Source organism: Acartia tonsa, chromosome 7 (genome assembly GCF_053477335.1).
Source record: "Acartia tonsa isolate MP-2025a chromosome 7, ASM5347733v1, whole genome shotgun sequence".
Taxonomy (NCBI): domain Eukaryota; kingdom Metazoa; phylum Arthropoda; class Copepoda; order Calanoida; family Acartiidae; genus Acartia; species Acartia tonsa.
Genome location: NC_137266.1, coordinates 38,092,525 through 38,109,804, shown reverse-complemented (window position 1 = coordinate 38,109,804; position 17,280 = coordinate 38,092,525). Strand labels below are relative to the sequence as shown.

The 17,280-nt window shown below is 32.0% G+C and overlaps 2 protein-coding genes across 2 annotated transcripts; both read left to right on the top strand.

Annotated features, from left to right (window-relative positions):
- Nucleotides 1-5,480: 5,480 nt before the first annotated feature.
- Nucleotides 5,481-7,581, top strand: LOC145324530 (uncharacterized). Its single transcript, XM_080167113.1, has 4 exons — nucleotides 5,481-5,616; nucleotides 6,310-6,432; nucleotides 6,986-7,104; nucleotides 7,369-7,581. The coding sequence occupies exons 1-4, from the start codon at nucleotides 5,508-5,510 to the stop codon at nucleotides 7,579-7,581; spliced, it is 564 nt and encodes a 187-aa protein (XP_080023239.1). The 5' UTR covers nucleotides 5,481-5,507.
- Nucleotides 7,582-8,102: 521 nt separating this feature from the next.
- LOC145324307 (uncharacterized) lies at nucleotides 8,103-16,866 on the top strand. Its single transcript, XM_080166923.1, has 12 exons — nucleotides 8,103-8,218; nucleotides 8,657-8,767; nucleotides 9,395-9,514; nucleotides 10,439-10,520; nucleotides 10,827-10,943; nucleotides 12,101-12,228; nucleotides 13,436-13,506; nucleotides 14,039-14,112; nucleotides 14,545-14,614; nucleotides 14,990-15,083; nucleotides 15,883-15,966; nucleotides 16,589-16,866. Exons 1-12 carry the CDS (start codon nucleotides 8,158-8,160, stop codon nucleotides 16,732-16,734), a joined length of 1,158 nt encoding a protein of 385 aa, XP_080023049.1. The 5' UTR covers nucleotides 8,103-8,157; the 3' UTR covers nucleotides 16,735-16,866.
- Nucleotides 16,867-17,280: the final 414 nt, after the last annotated feature.

Genomic DNA, 17,280 nt, shown 5'->3' with positions numbered 1-17,280 from the left:
TGATAAATAAAGCAGTAGTGACAACGCCTTTTTTGACATTATTTTTTATGAAAATGTGAAAACATATCTGGCTTAAAGATAGACAGATATAAAAACATAATACACACATTCAAATTTAATACAAATAGACATGGATACATAGACAAATATATACAGAAGGGCATAGATACACAGACAAATATATACAGACAGACATAGATACACAGACAAATATATACAGACAGACATAGATACAAAGACAAATATATACAGACAGACATAGATACACAGACAAATATATACAGACAGACATAGATACACAGACAAATATATACAGACAGACATAGATACAAAGACAAATATATACAGACAGACATACAGCATGACCCTCAAAAAAGTATTTTTATGCATCTGCAGCCCTTATTTCTCAATGAATTATAAAAAAATGCATATGTCCTTGTTCTCCATAGTATTCCACATAAGTAGATATAAAAATATTTTTTTTTACCTCCATTAACACCGGAGATTTTTAGAGCTAAAGTTTTGAAAAAGTGACTAAGAAAAAGAATTTTTTTTGTTTCTCTTATTTTTTGGATGGTTATATTATGTTTTTCTGGCAACTGAATAATGAGACACAAAGAAAAACAAGTTAACTAATTATTTCTTTTTTATTCCACCAAAAAATATAAATTTTTAATGGCAAAAAATACTACTGAATGAATTGATAATTTGCAAATTTTAGGTTATTTATTAACCCTTATTTGAGAAAAGGATTAATTATGACAGTTGCTCCGCCTACTTTTCTGACATCTCAATAATTTAATAGGGGGTTAATTAAGCTTTTTAGACAAAAAAATCATTATGTTTTAATTTTATTTTCTTCATAACTTTTTTGTTATTAAAGTTAGGATTGTGAAACAAAAACAATTTTCCTGCTATATTCATAAAGATTTATTTGGTTTTTTAATCTTAAAAAATTTTGCCTAATAAGTAAGTTTTTCAAAATATCATTAAACTAAAAAGACTCAAAAAATATGTGTAAAAAAATGCTTTTTACTCAAAAACTAAATTTTTTATTTCATTTTTGTATAAGGTTTCTGCTAGTAACAAAAATAAAAGGATTTCTACCTTAATTTTGCTAAAAAAGTCGTTTCATGTTAAAAGTTACTTTTTCCTCAGTCACTTTTTCAAAACTTTAGCTCTAAAAATCTCCGGTGTTAATGGAGGTAAAAAAAATATTTTTATATCTACTTATGTGGAATACTATGGAGAACAAGGACATATGCATTTTTTTTATAATTCATTGAGAAATAAGGGCTGCAGATGCTTAAAAATACTTTTTTGAGGGTCATGCTGTAGATACACAGACAAATTTATACAGACAGACATAGATACACAGACAAATATATACAGACAGGCATAGATACACAGACAAATATATACAGACAGACATAGATACACAAACAAATATATACAGACAGACATAGATACACAGTCAAATATATACAGACAGACATAGATACACAGACAAATATATACAGACAGACATAGATACAAAGACAAATATATACAGACAGGCATAGATACACAGACAAATATATACAGACAGACATAGATACAAAGACAAATAAATACAGACAGGCATAGATACACAGACAAATATATACAGACAGACATAGATACACAGACAAATATATACAGACAGACATAGATACACAGACAAATATATACAGACAGACATATTTAGATACAGACAAATATATACAGACAGGCATAGATACACAGACAAATATATACAGACAGACATAGATACAAAGACAAATATATACAGACAGGCATAGATACACAGACAAATATATACAGACAGACATAGATACACAGACAAATATATACAGACAGACATAGATACACAGACAAATATATACAGACAGACATAGATACACAGACAAATATATACAGACAGACATAGATACACAGACAGGCATAGATACACAGACAAATATATACAGACATGCATAAATATTTAGACAGACAAATATATATACAGACAGACAGTTATAGATACATAGAGACAAATATATACAGACAAACATAGATACTTACAGACAGACATAGATACTTACAGACAAATATACAAAGACAGACTAAAATATATCCAGACAGACATAAATACATAAAGACAAATAATTATATTTAATAAAATTTAAATTACCCTACCAAAAAATTTTACCCCGCGGTTAAATTTTGGGGGAGGGGGTAAACAAAATTTACCCCTGCCAACAGATTTCAAGGGGGGTAATTACCCCCCCCCCCCCCCAAGCAAATTTTACCCCCGGGGTAAAAATTTTGGGTGGGGTAAAAAAAATTTGCGGCGCGCATTTTACCCCCCCCCCTTAACATTTTTTTACCCCCCACCCAAAAAAAAAGCTTGGACGCCCCTGCATAGAAACAAATATACACAGACAGACATAGATACACACAGACAAATATATACAGACAGACATAGACAAAAAAATACAGACAAACATAGATACGCAGATAAATATGTACTTAGATACAAAATATATATACAGACAAACATAGATAAACAAACAAATATATACAGACAGACATAGATACACAGACAAATATATACAGACAGACATAGATACAAAGACAAATATATACAGACAGACATAGATACACAGACAAATATATACAGACAGACATAGATAAACAAACAAATATATACAGACAGACATAGATACACAGACAAATATATACAGACAGACATAGATAAACAAACAAATATATACAGACAGACATAGATACACAGACAGACATAGATACACAGACAAATATATACAGACAGACATAGATACACAGACAAATATATACAGACAGACATAGATACACAGACAAATATATACAGACAGACATAGATACACAGACAAATATATACAGACAGACATAGATACACAGACAAATATATACAGACAGACATATTTAGATACAGACAAATACATACATATATATACAACTATAAATATAAACAAACAGACAAAATGAAAATTATATACAGACAAAACACCTCACTTTTTATAAATTGAAGGAAATAAAGAGTTGAATCTTAATTAGGATGATATAACATTACAGATATATGAAAGAACAGACGGACACAACTACATATATAATAGCTTCGCTCCTACAAAATGAAAGAATTATGTGAGCGATGACAAATGTGTTATAAATAGCCTTCAAGAAAGTTGAGGCAATTGATAAAAAAAGAACATTCAGTTGGAAAAATTTGAAAAATAAGATTATTAATATTTTATTCAATAAATTTCTTTAAATCTATTGAAAAAAAAAATTATATTTTTCTACATTAGGATTTATAATATTATGTTGTAGGTATTTGTAATCAAAATTTAAAAAAGTATATTATTTTCACTAGCAGAAAAGTTAGTGGCAAAAGAGTTCTTACCCTTGCAGTAGAATTTTAAACAAGGATGACAACATCCATAAAAAGCGAAGCACTAAAAATTCATGGAAGGACAAACAGACAAAATTAATTATAGAAAGGTGTTAGTTGATAAATGTGCAATAATGCATAGAAATCAAGAAAGCTTTCTGAAACATTAATAAAAATATTTCTAATGTCTTTTATAAATGACCGACAGACTGACGGACAAAGTAAATTATAAACTTGATGCTTAGTAGTACAGGGAATCTTTACCAAAAAGCTAAGGCCATCTATAGCAGAAAAGCCTTAAAACTATAGTCTTAAAACTCTCTGTACAAATTGATGTTGAAGATTGTACTCAAGCAATGTGGGAGACAATGAGCTATAAAGTTTTATAATAACATTTTCTTATACGTTGGGGACTTTTTATTTTTTAAAATTTTTATTGGTTGGTTAATTAAGTAGATTGTTCAAACGTTTCAACCACTAATTCAATCTAAAGAATGGGCAATTTTGTGTATCATCATTAGGGATGTACATCGATTTATGAGCCATTGGCTTATCCCTTTAGATCCCTGAGATTATTCTAAGCAATTCAATGGGGGATAAATATTTAACAATTTTGATGACAGATTTCCATGTTTTACTACTTGGGGGGGGGGGGGGGGGGGGTTAGGGTTGATGAGTTATAATTTACTTAGATATTTTTATTGATAGAACAACAAATAGTAAGCAAATCCTGATGTAAATAAAGTCACCAAATCAAAATTCAATATTGTCCCCAAAGAATACGAAAACTTTTTTATAAAACTTTGGGACTAGTGCAATAAACAGCCCTATGTCCCCTGCTTCAATGGTAAATTTGCGCTTATCATGCATAGTATCATACATTATTCTTGTCCCTCTGAATTTTAGAAGATTTACTTGAATTTATTGTGTGAGGCATTTTCACATATAAATATTTATATAATATGTGTCACAGTGAGGTTTGAAAAAACAGTCTTTTATCCTAAATGAAAAAATCACGTTTTTCAAACAGCGCAACTGAGGTGCTGCCACTTCTACCACTAGCAAAAATACAGTCACTGTGTTTTTATCAAAAAGTTGGTGTATTTGTCAATAAATTTTTTTGCTGTATTTTTGGCAAATTTTTTTATCCACTATCATGTCACAACACAGTTTTATTGTCTTTTACACGAAATTCAATGATGCTGTCAATTTTACAGTTTTCATGACAAAAATAAACTTTTTCCTCTAATCACATCTATTTTTGGTTTTTCCAAAAAGGAATTAATGGTCTATTTTAATTGGTGGAGGAGTATGAATACGTAAATCACACATTGAGCTATCTCAAAACTTATGATTAAAATAATGAATCTATATATATAGATGTATAACGTTGACATAGTGTTGGGGACCTTTTTCGTCTGCTATCAAATTGCTTTCTGCTCTTTCGTAGCGACTTGGCTGTGTTGATATTCTTGATTCTATTGGCTAAAATTAAAAGATTAAATTGAAAGTCGGCACATGGTTCACTGGGTGGGGACATATATACAGTTATTTAACTCTTACCCCTCTATTGTTTTACTCTAATATTTAAATGACTTGTTTTATATATGTAAAAAGTTTTATTATTGCTTTGCTGAATTTTTTATTTGCCCAACTATAATAGTATGAGTATTTTAAGTTTTTAGTGATTTTAGTCATTTTTTGTTGTTGCTATAGTTAACATCTAAGATTGTTGAAACAAGGATGTAAACATCCATAAATAGCGAAGCTAAAAAAATATGGACGGATATCCGGAAAAAAATGAACTATAGAGCAGTCTTATAAAAAATCAGTGTTCTAGAAAATGCTGAAAACTTAAAAATGTAGGAATAAATCTAGCACCCAAGCAATTGATGAATCTTAATAAAACTTGGTGAAAATATTAAGAATGTGAACCCATTTAATCTCCGAAAAAGACTTGATTCAAAACTTTTCAGACGGACTGACAGACGGACATTTCAAATTCTAGAGAAAATCCATCCATGACTTAATCCTTGTTGATTTCAGAACAAAGGCCAATCATTGAAGATTTTTCAAAATGAAGATCCTAGATTTTTTCGGGAATAGTACTGGAGTGAAGAAAAGTGGGAAAGAATGTCTGAAGGAACTTTTTGCCCCCATACTCATGTACAACATCTTGAATTTATGTAAGTATCATGGGAAACAAGGGTAAGTGAAACTATAATCAAAAACTAATTGTATTATCAACATAGACGTCCAAGAGGGGGGGGGGGGGTTAAGGGGTGATTACCTTCCCCCCCAAAAATATTTTTCATTTTACCCCTACCTTTGGGGTGAGGGGGTATTTACCCCCCCTAAACAATTTTAGGGGGGGAAATACCCCCCAAAAAAATAAAAAATCCCTAACAAAAAAAAATGTTGGCGCGGTTCGCGCGCAGTTTTACTACTAAATATTAATACATTATCAAATTACCCCCCAAACAAATTTTAGCCTGGGGGTAAATTTTGTGGGGGGGGGGAAACAAAATTTACCTCTGCCAACAGATTTCATGGGGGGTAATTACCCCCCCTCCCCAAGCAAATTTTACCCCCGGGATAAAAATTTTGGGGTGGGGTTAAAAAAATTTTACCTCCCCCAAAAGCAAATTACCCCCCCCTTAAAAAAATTTTACCCCCCCAAATGAAAAAGCTTAGACGCCACTGATTATCAATTTATTACGAAACTAGAGGCCTCTAGGAGTATTTAGATAGCCCAATTTTTTTATTTTATATTTAAAAAGAAAAAATAACACAATTTATCTAACCCTTAAATTCAGAGTCCCCTAGATTCTAGGGGGGAAGAAACTAGTGTTAATTTAAAACTAATGAGATTATTTTAGCATACTACTTTGTATGGCCGTACGCCAACCTGCAAGCCAGAGCACTGGGCCTCTCCATGTCAAGTATCATGCTCATTTCTGGCATTGTTCCTTTCGTGGCATTTCCAGCTTCACCATTACTAGGTAAGTATAGGGAAAATGTTAAGAAAACATGAAAAAAAATCACTTAAAATCATAATTGTTTGTTGATCTTGAAATAATTTTATCAAAATCTTTAACTTGTTCTTTGATTTTTATAACATTAAAATTAAATTTTTCTTTTGTTATTTAAATCTTAGATTCCATGACTTTTCTGTTAGTGAAGGTTACCTAATTAAAATTCAATGCATGATAATCTCTGAACATAGGCATTGCAATTATTGGAGTCGAACTAGACAAGAAATAAAATAATTGGAATCATTCATCTTTGCACTTTAATTTACTCCAGAGTCCCCCCCCCCCAAAAAAAAAACTAATTTTTGGATCCTGGCTATGTGTCTTTGCCTAGGAGTCGAACTAGACAAGAAAGAAAATATTTGCAATAAACAGGGGAAAAGAGAATGGGTTGGACATACATTTCAATGCTATACTCTCTACTAAAACTCTACTCATTTTTACATCTTAATTTACTCCAAAGTAACCCCCCCCCCCCCCCCCCCAACAAATTATTGGATCCTGGCTATGTGTCTTTGCCCAGGATATGTTGGTGACAAGGTTGGTTACAAGAAAGTGATGATTTTCTTGTTTTTCATACAGTCTGGTGTCTCTATTATAAAAACTATTCTACCTACATACCAATATCAAATTTTACAAAAGGTAAATAAACAAGGAATCTCTAAACTGAAATAAATTTGGTAGAATGAATTTAGTACCGAAGTTACTCTAAATTAATTTTGTCTGTCCGTCAGTCCGTAACGCTATGGGGAAATGTGATTTTCTTTACTGCTTTTGAAGTTGGAGAGCTTAAATTTTTAGTGAAGATTTCTATTACTTATAGAATTCTAGTTTATTTATTTTTTTGTCCATCTGTATGTCAGTTTCTTTGCTACTTATGGATTTTGTCTTACTGTTATTGTTTAGATTGAAATAAAATCTACAAGTAACATGTCCACCTTGATGGAAACTGGAAAAATCAATTCATTTTCCCAATTCTCATCCACCTGTTCTGAACCCCTTGATGTTAGAATAACAAAACTGGTGTGCGGAGAGAAAGAAGAGTCCAAAGAATATGTGGTGGACTTCAAACTTACAAGGAACAAGGGATATTTCATTGATAAAAAAATTATTTTTTAACAGGGTGTTTTACAAAAATATTGCTTCATTTAACCCACTTATAATTGACAGAAAATTAAAATCAATATCTCATTTTATTCATTGAAGTAGGGAGTTTTATATAAAAAAAATATATTTAATATTTTTCCACAAGTTATGGCTTAAAAACCGGTTTTTCCAAAGAGCCTTACTTTTGAAGATTATTGGACCAAGAGTGTGTAAAAAATGTGTTTATTTTTAAAATTCAATTTGCGCAGCTTGTGTTAATAGTAGAAAAATGTTAATATTTAGTTAGAACCGTTATAAGCTCTATCTTTGGGATAAAACCATTCCTGTGCTACAAATAGTTTAGGAGCTAAGTGTTGAATTGTTCATCTGACTTTTCAACCTTTCTCACATTTTTCAACATGACACTTATATTTTAAAAAACTAGAGTTTATGACGATTCTAACGGTATGTATAGTCAAGAGTATTTCATATTCATTGCTCTTAGTTCTTTTATTCCCCCCCCCCTTTTTTTTACCAGTTTCTTTATCCTTGCTTCTTTTCAGTGACATTGTAAAAAATGTTTCAACACAAGTCTGCAAAGAAAAACCAATGTGTTTTTATCAATTTCACGAAAATAAAGAAATTCCAGATAATTCTACAGAAAAATCAGGCATTGTAACATTTTATTTCATTGAGATCAATGGTTTAAACTTGCTCACAATTTTTTAAATGATGGTTAAATTAATGATTTTAGACTTACATTAGAAAATTTTTACAAAAGATACTTCGATTTTTTGTAAAATTGTAGTCAACATACTCATTAGAGTATTATAAATATATACTAGGGGCACTTGAGGATGGGAGAGTTGAATCCAAAAACCCATTTTTTCATTTTAGATTTTAAAGTAAAAAAAAATTTCCAGTGGCGATTTCTCTTGAGATGGTGGTGGTACCCTCCTCCAAAATATTTATAAACCTTCCCGGGACATATGATAAGCTACCCTGTTCAAGAGAACCCGCTTGGTTCAGCGGTTAGCTAGATCCTTCAGTACAAACAGACAGAAAAACAGACAAACATCCTGTTACTTTATTATAAGGATTTATTTAGAGTTTTGTGAGGCTTATATTGAGGGTGCGGTAAACAAAGAAGATTCTGGAAGTTTATCTCTACTGTTTGGACTATACCTTATCAATTCCATTGCTTGGCAGTATGCTATAGGTAATCAACTTGTTAAATATAAATAAGATTCAGTAATAATCTATTATAACTGCCATAACAATAACAATCATTCAATTTTACCTTTCAAAACTTAACTGATGTGCTATTGAACACAGTAATAGTGTCTGACTGATTATGACGTAACAAAAAAAAATAGCCAATGAGAGGCCGTTATTGACCAATGGTAAAATTTATTGTGGCCTCTCATTGGCCAATTTTTTTTGTTACGTCATAATCAGTCAGACACTATTACTGTGTTCGTGCTATTAATTAGAATTATCATTTCTTCTAAAACTTTACTTATAAACTACAAATTAATTCATGTTGTTATTTAAAGATGAATAATATGAATTGTATTAAAATCAGATCTTTAGATGTATATACAGTTAACTACCTCCCCCCTTTTTCGTCTGCTAGCAAATTGTTTTCTACTACTTAGTTGTGTTAATATTCCCGACACCATTTGTTGATTTTCAAAAACCCAATTGATAGTCGGCACAAGGTCATTGGGATAGGGAATTAAGTTATCTAACCCCTCCCCCTCAGTTCTTTTCTCTAATGTATTAAATTTGTCAACAAAATCATCTTTGATATAGTAGTTTATTTTCTAACATTGAATTTGTCGAGGACCTACCTGGATTTTTGTTGATGCAGTAGCATCAAAGAAATGTGACTTGGTTGGGATAGAATGGGCATGGACCAATGTAGCTGGGAATGGTGGGTCTTCACTGGCGCCCTTAATTACAGGTAGATTAGTTGCAATTACTTTAAAGTTAGGTATCACATTCCTCATTCTCATGAGATAAGAGTCAATTAAGTATAATGTAGACAGGAACATGTGAGTAAAAATAGATTTTAACTTTTACATGAATCTAATTAACCATGATAATATTTTTACATTTTAGTAACTATTTATAGTGCCCTAGCAAAATGTGGATAGATGTTACTGCTTTTGGCCTACCTATTCTATTGACGCCAGAAAACACGCTATACCCCATTTTTTTTCTATGGGTTTTCTTTCCGACCCCTTTCCTTTCTATTTCCCTCTATTATGAATAGGTAGGCCAAAAGTTGTAACATCTTTCCCCATTTTCCTAGGGCACCAAACACAGCTACTACATTAAATTCCAAAAGAAAATAACGTATAACTACATAACCACCTATTATTTGAAACTTCAAGGTCTTTAAGTAAAGTAAATTACATCTGAATCACTTTTCTCATTCCTTAGTGCCCTTTCTACGATTCTTATATAAACATAAAACAGTTTTGTAAATATCTTTAGCTTTCAATGCATAATCTTAACTCATTAATTTATCCTATTATATCAAGTAGTATGGTTTTTGTCTGTAGCAAAGGTTATCGCTAAACCCTAAACCGATATAGTTCTCCTTAACATTGAAGCTTCTTATAGATAAAGGGAAGGTTTTAAACCATTTTTGGGGAAGTTATCTTTCTCCTCAATAAAAAATGACTCGCCAAATTTTAAAAAATTTTCTTTTTGTGGGTGGGGTTTACTCTTCCCCCTCCTACCTGAAGTACCTTTAGCGGTTACTAGGGGTGTAGCTGCTAATTAGCAATAGATTAGTTTCTTAATAGGCCTAAAATGTCACAAAACAAATGTATGATTTAGTGTTGAATTATAAGGTAGATTTTTTTAAAAATTTGTCTAGGAGCATTGATAGATAAAATAAAGTTTGGTGCTGTTGAAGTGGATTGTTTAAGTGGCCAAGATATTGATGCTTTTGACTACAGGTACAGAATTTACTGATTTACTGTTTTCTCCACTTTAGAATACATTCAAGAAAATAAATTATCATCAGCATATAATTTAAAGGGTGTTTAAAATAAACGAATCGCTTCACTTTTTTCAATATAAAAGCTGCAGTTTTGGTCAAAAACTAATAAAATGCTCATGAAATTTTTGCACACCCTAGGTAGGTTGTGCTCAAACTCTGTAAAGGTGTGAGTTTAAGGCTTAAAACAGTAGTAGAACGATAAAAATAAAGTTAACTTTTAAATTATTTAAAATGATATATGATATTAAATATTCTTGTTCAGATTACCCTTCTATTGTGGAGCCGGAGCATTGGTTATAACAGCATTTATTACTCTCTTCCTGGATGTAGAGATCACTCCTGTCAGAACTAAAGTTGCTTGGTGGAAAGAATTGTCATGGTAGGTATTACCTTTTTGGGGTATAGCTCAGAGAGATAGGGGACAATGGACTGTTTATTACTCTAGTCCAAAAAGTTTTATGATAAAGTTTTCTCATTTGTTGGCTTCACAACTTTGGACACTATGGTGAATTTTTATTGGTTGAGTGTTTAAACGTTTCAACCACTGATTTTAATCTATAGAAGGGACAATTTTTTGTATCATCATTGGAGATGTACATTGTACATCAATTTATCAGCCATTATCTTATCCCTTTAGAATTTGCCAGACTTTTATCCAAATTTTAAATGTGAAAATCTGTCGGGTACATCTTTGGGTAAATTTGATTTTCGCAGCTGCTATTCAAGTTAGATGGCCTTTACCTAGGGAGTAAGGGAGGGGACAATGGATCGAATATTCAAGTTTTCAGAGTCTCAGACTTTGGGTACTGGCTTAAGGGGAATGTGCACGAATTCAGCAGGTTCTGGCTAACTTTGGGTACTAGCGCATCAATGCCCCGCTAACTAGCTGAGTTAGTTTTGAATAGCAGACAAGTACTAATAATCTTAATTTCTAGCAGACAGGCTGGTTTAAACAAATATTTTTTCCCAAGAAAATGTCATTTCATATATAGAAACTCTACTGTGATATTTATGTATTAAACAATTTAAGAACCCCTTGAATTTAGGTAGAAGTTAAAAATATATGAGAAGGGTTGACAAAGTTTTAACACGATATTTCTGGTGATTAATTACAGAATGTTTACTACATTGTGATGTATCAGTAATTTAATTTTCAAGTAAATGATTTTTTTCTTATATTACCATGATCGCTTTACAATTTTGGTAAAAACTTCTGGATAAATCTAGTTTTCATTGCTTTTCAGCGAAAACACTTGAATAGAATTAATTGCCCATTGTCCCCTCCCTTACTCCCTGCCTTTCCCCCCTAACTATTTCCCATACCATTCTTTAATTAACTGTACCTCTAACTTAAATGCAATGGGACATACAATATACTTGACATCTTTAAGAAACAAAAGTATTAAATTTCTTTAAATGACGAGAAAGACTGAAAGCATAAATAACAATGAACTTGTAAAAAGAAACTATAGATAGAAATGAATAAAACTGATTAAATGGTAAATCTGTCCTGTTCTTGATGACAAATTCATCTAGGATCCTTGCTCCTCCTGCTCTTGGCTTCTACATAGTTCTAATAATACACGGAGCACTACTTGGGGTTGACGAAGGATTTTATTCTGTGTACATTACTCAAGAACTTAATGTTCCTGAAATATGGTATGGTAAGTTTCTTTAGGTAGACAATAGGGAGTGGGGACAAAACCGCGACAAACAAAACCGCGACAGGGACAAAACCGCGACATAACAAAACCGCGACAGGGACTAAACCGCGACAGTGACAAAACCGCGACATTGCAAAAAAATCTATAATAAAAAAAATCTTAATGCTAGAAGGTCAGAGCTCGACCCCCTGGCCTGCCTAGCCGCGGGCGCCCGGCCCCCTTGCCTATAACCTAACCTAACCTATATGTTTTAATGTTTAATGTACATTAACTTATTTATAGTTTAGAATTTCGTGGATTTTACAAAAAGTGGTTGGTAGATTTTTTTCAAATTTTTCAATTTTTTTTTTTACAATATTTAGGTTAGGTTAGGTTATGGGCAAGGGGGCCAAGCGCCCGCGGCTAGGCAGGTTAGGGGGCCGAGCGCTGCGGCCATGTATTTTTACAAAAAAAATCCTACATAGTTATATTTTTGTTATTGTCGCGGTTTTGTCACTGTCGCGGTTTTGTTATGTCGCGGTTTTGTCACTGTCGCGGTTTTGTTTGTCGCGGTTTTGTCCCCACTCCGACAATAGATCTATATTAAAGATGAAATATACAGAGAAATACCTGTCTCCCCTTTCCACGGACCTTCCTCGTCTGCTAGCAAATTGTTTCCTGCTACTTGGCTGTGGTAATATTCCCGACACTTTTGGTGGTTGTTCAATGACCCAATTGAGATAAGGCACAAGGCTCTTGGGATGGGGTCATACAATTATTTAAACCATTCGCCCTCTAGTGTATTAATCTAGTAGGTAGACAGAAATAAGTTTAAATTAACAATATTAAAAAGGTTAGTTTATCTTTCAAAGATGTTAAGTATGATATCTATATCTTGTAACAAATACTCCATCTTTAAAGCTTTTAAGATGGAAAACCTTTGCTTTACAATAATTCTTACAATCTGCTATGTATACATTTAGGAAAAAGGACTTAAGTCCATAAGTAGGCTTATCTCAATAACTTGTATAGTTATAACTTTGATGAAAAGGTTATTCAATCAATTGGTTAGTTACAAGCTCCATGCCACAAAACTTTGTTGGTTTTTCTCTTGAGGATCTGTAGTTTTCACTATATTTTGTATATTTTTATCATATTTTATGTGTATGTTCAAAAATATTACAGCTTTTATACCAACTACGCATGCTTTTAAATCTTTTTTTTGTAGCATATTTGGTTTCTATCAAGACAGGAACAATTGTTGTTATCAACATATTTGCAGGCATTGTTCACAGATATGTAAGTTTTTGATTATTGTTTTTACTTTCAGATATATTCATTGACAGTCTCAGTACTTTGGATTATTGATAAATTGATATCTTATAATAAAACAAGGATGACAAGTGACAACGTCCATAAAAGCGAAGCTCTAAAACGGTAGGACAAACGAACATTAACACTTGTAGAGTTCAGAACTGAATAATCAGAATATTGTATAATAGTCAAAGCAAAATTATAAGTAAATTTGTTGAAAAACTGCTTATATACAGGATAATGTTTAAGGACATATTTACATGTTTAGTGCTTGATTATAGAGATGTCAACATATTTAAAATGGACGTAAAAACATTATAGTCACGATCATAGAATTGCTATGCATTCTAAACCGTACCTAACTACGACAGGAATAACCATGCAAAGTTTGAAATCGATAGGACAAATTTAACATGCCTAAATCAACGTAAAAAGCTATCCGTTCCAGAACTTACCCTAATTATAGAAAAGCATCGCTTTAAGAAATATATCTTAAAACTAAAATATTGTATAATAGGTTGGAAGTTTAAACCTGGCACTTTCCTACGCCATTGTTGCTGCCTGTAAACTTATCATTCTTTCTTTAATGAGGTAATTTCAAATTTCGATATGATATAATACGATGCGAGAAATCAATATTCCAGTATGGCTGTAAAACATGAAATAACATTTCTGAGCCATAATACTCATTACTCATGCATCATATAGTATTATAGATATTTTTTGATGAATGAGAAAATAAAATCAAAATACTAATAATTGTTTTGTTAGTCCAGACCTTGGGCCCCTCGTGGCCATGAAACTGGAATTGTTCTTTTATTCTATTGTACTATTTGCAGAAAGAAATGTAACGTTTAGTATTATAGACATTTTTTTAATGATAAAATAAAATCATCAAATTAATATAGTTTTGTTAGCCCAGACATTGGGCCACTCGGGGCCAAGAAACTGGAATTTTTCATTTATTTTATTTTATTTTACTATCTGTAGAAAGCTATGCAATAAAAAATAATTGTCTTTTAGTCCAATCCAAACTGATGCAGTACCTGTTGCTTTAATATTTCTAACTTTCACTGATACAGCTAATGCAATAGTAAGTTTCTTATTAATCCTTATATAAAAGTAACAGGATCTCTGTCTGTGTGTTCCGAAGGATAGTGCTGAAGTGATATGGTTCTTCTTTACAATGTAGCTTCTCATTGGTACTGGGAAGGTTTAGAACTATTTTCGGGGAGGGTGTCACCAGCCTACCACGAGAAATCGTCCCTACAAAAATATTCCCTCTCCCCAAAAAATAATTTTTGAAACTTTTGTTCAGAACTTGAATTGAAAGTGGGGAGAGTCTACTTCCACCCCCCCCCCCTCCCCTACCTCCTCTCCAAGTGCCTCTAGAGGCGTAACTGCTAGAAACAAATTAAATTGAGGACTACCTACAGATTCATCAAGAATTAATTTAATTTGTTTTTAGTGTGTAGGAGCTATTGGTTATGCCTCTAAAATTTCTCCAAGCCACTTGAGAGCCTCTGCTCTTGGACTTGTTGGTTCTGCAATATGGGTTGTAGGTATTTTTTTAAAATCAAAAGAGACATCTGTTTGTATATATCTAAACTAAAATTTTCTGCAGTGAAATTAATATAAACTAAATTTAACTTTAAACACCTGCAAGTCTAAAGTTTAAACTATTTTACTTCCTGAAATCTAGTAAGCTGTACGTGAAACAAATATATATTCAATTATCGTATTTGATAAAATGCTTTTTGTTCTTTTGTAGGGAATCGGAATCATTTTATTTCCGACGATATTAGCTTTAATACCCAATACAAAACGGAAAAGGTTCCAGGCCATGGGGGGGGGGGGGGAGAGTTTCTTATAACTCATATCCCCTCTATATATTCTTTTACTTTAATGATTTTCAGCTTCTACCTCTCAATTTTCTATTAATCTATATTGTTTTTTGATACACCTATTGAACCAAAAATAAAATAATAGTTATTTCTTTCATCGTATTATAAACGGCTTTCCGCGGATATAGAATGTATAATTATAAGATTAAAACCAGTTTTTTAGCCCCCAGGTGCCGAAGGCACGGGCTAAAAAAACTGGTTTTAATCTTATAATTATACATTCTATATAAACGGCTTTCCGCGGATATAGAATGTATAATTATAAGATTAAAACCAGTTTTTTAGCCCCCAGGTGCCGAAGGCACGGGCTAAAAAAACTGGTTTTAATCTTATGATTGTACATTTTTATGTTCGAAGAAAGCTGGATATAATACGATGCTAGACATAGTTTTTTCGTATGGATGAGAACCGGTTCCTATCCACCGGATTCGAATCAATACGAGAAAACTGTATAAAGGTCGAGGAGTTGGATCCATGATATCAGCTGCTGTCAATGAACAACTTGGAATGAGAACCACTCTCCAGATTTTTGGATTTACAGGTATTTTATATCCTTATATTATATATCCTTCTTGCCCACTTCCCTTTAGTAACATAAAACAAGTTTAGGCCAACTGGCTTATAACAAATATTTAATTTTTGGCAATTTTAAATGGAATTAATTTGATGAATACCAATCTCTTTGTTTGTTATACCTTAATTTTTACTTAATCTCAGAGGTTCACTACCATTTCTTTCCTTCTTTATGTTATTTTGAAATTTTTTAAAAAGTTAACAATGCTAATTAGGGGACAGCGGAAAGTGTCATGTGTGACGTCATAAAAATATGTCTATTACCATATCTTTTTTAGGGGTTTCCTTTCCCACTTCTCCTCTCATCCCTCCTCTTTTGACGTATTTTTATGACGTCACGTATGACACTTTCCTAATGTCCCCTAATTATTAATTTGATTATGATTAATAATTGATCTTCTTTATTCTTTCAACATACAGCAAGGATCAAGCCTAAAACATTATATTTTTGGTTGGTCATTGGTGGATATACGCTATGTTTTGTTTAATAACATAATAGCTTAGCTTATAGAATTTTTGTCAGGAGTTTGGTAGTTCTCCCCATTTTTCTTCATAAGGTGTTATTTGATTGGATCATTTTTTTTTTGTAGGACTTGCAGTTCACATCTTATATCTTGGGTTATATCACTGTTATCTCAAACACAAAGAAGTTGAGCCACAGGAGTTAGAACTTCAAGACAAAGATTCTTCAGATCAATGTATAAAAAATGATGTTGGCACTGAAAAGCTTGATTAATGTACTAGTTAATACATGATAAAAAAAATGGTTGTTTTCTCCTTTTTTCGTGGTTAAAATTAATTATTAGAATCCCATGTATTTATGCTCCTATTGGAGTTATTATAGAGATATATACATCGTTTTACATGATTCCTGTTGTTTTTTAAAAACAAGGATGACAACATCCATAATTTGCGAAGCTAAAAACCATGGAATTTAATTGACTTAAAGTGCCATAACAAAGCATATAAAGATAGGTAATCGGCAAATATTGAAAAAAATAACGAAACCTTTAAAAAGTAGGTTTATATGCATACGTAAAAGGAATCATCACTAAGGCTTTGTATCTTCAAAAGCAGTCGAGAAAATTTCCCCCATAGCGTTACGGACTGAATGTCTGACTGACGGATACACGTACAGACAACGTGAATTACAGAGTAGCTTCGCTCCTAAAATATTTGTAATAAATAAACAGTATAATTTTTTTAACTAGATGAACATTTGTTACTTAAATTTTTTTTGTAACATTACAATAAGTTTTCTTGAAAAAAAAATGGCAAAAGA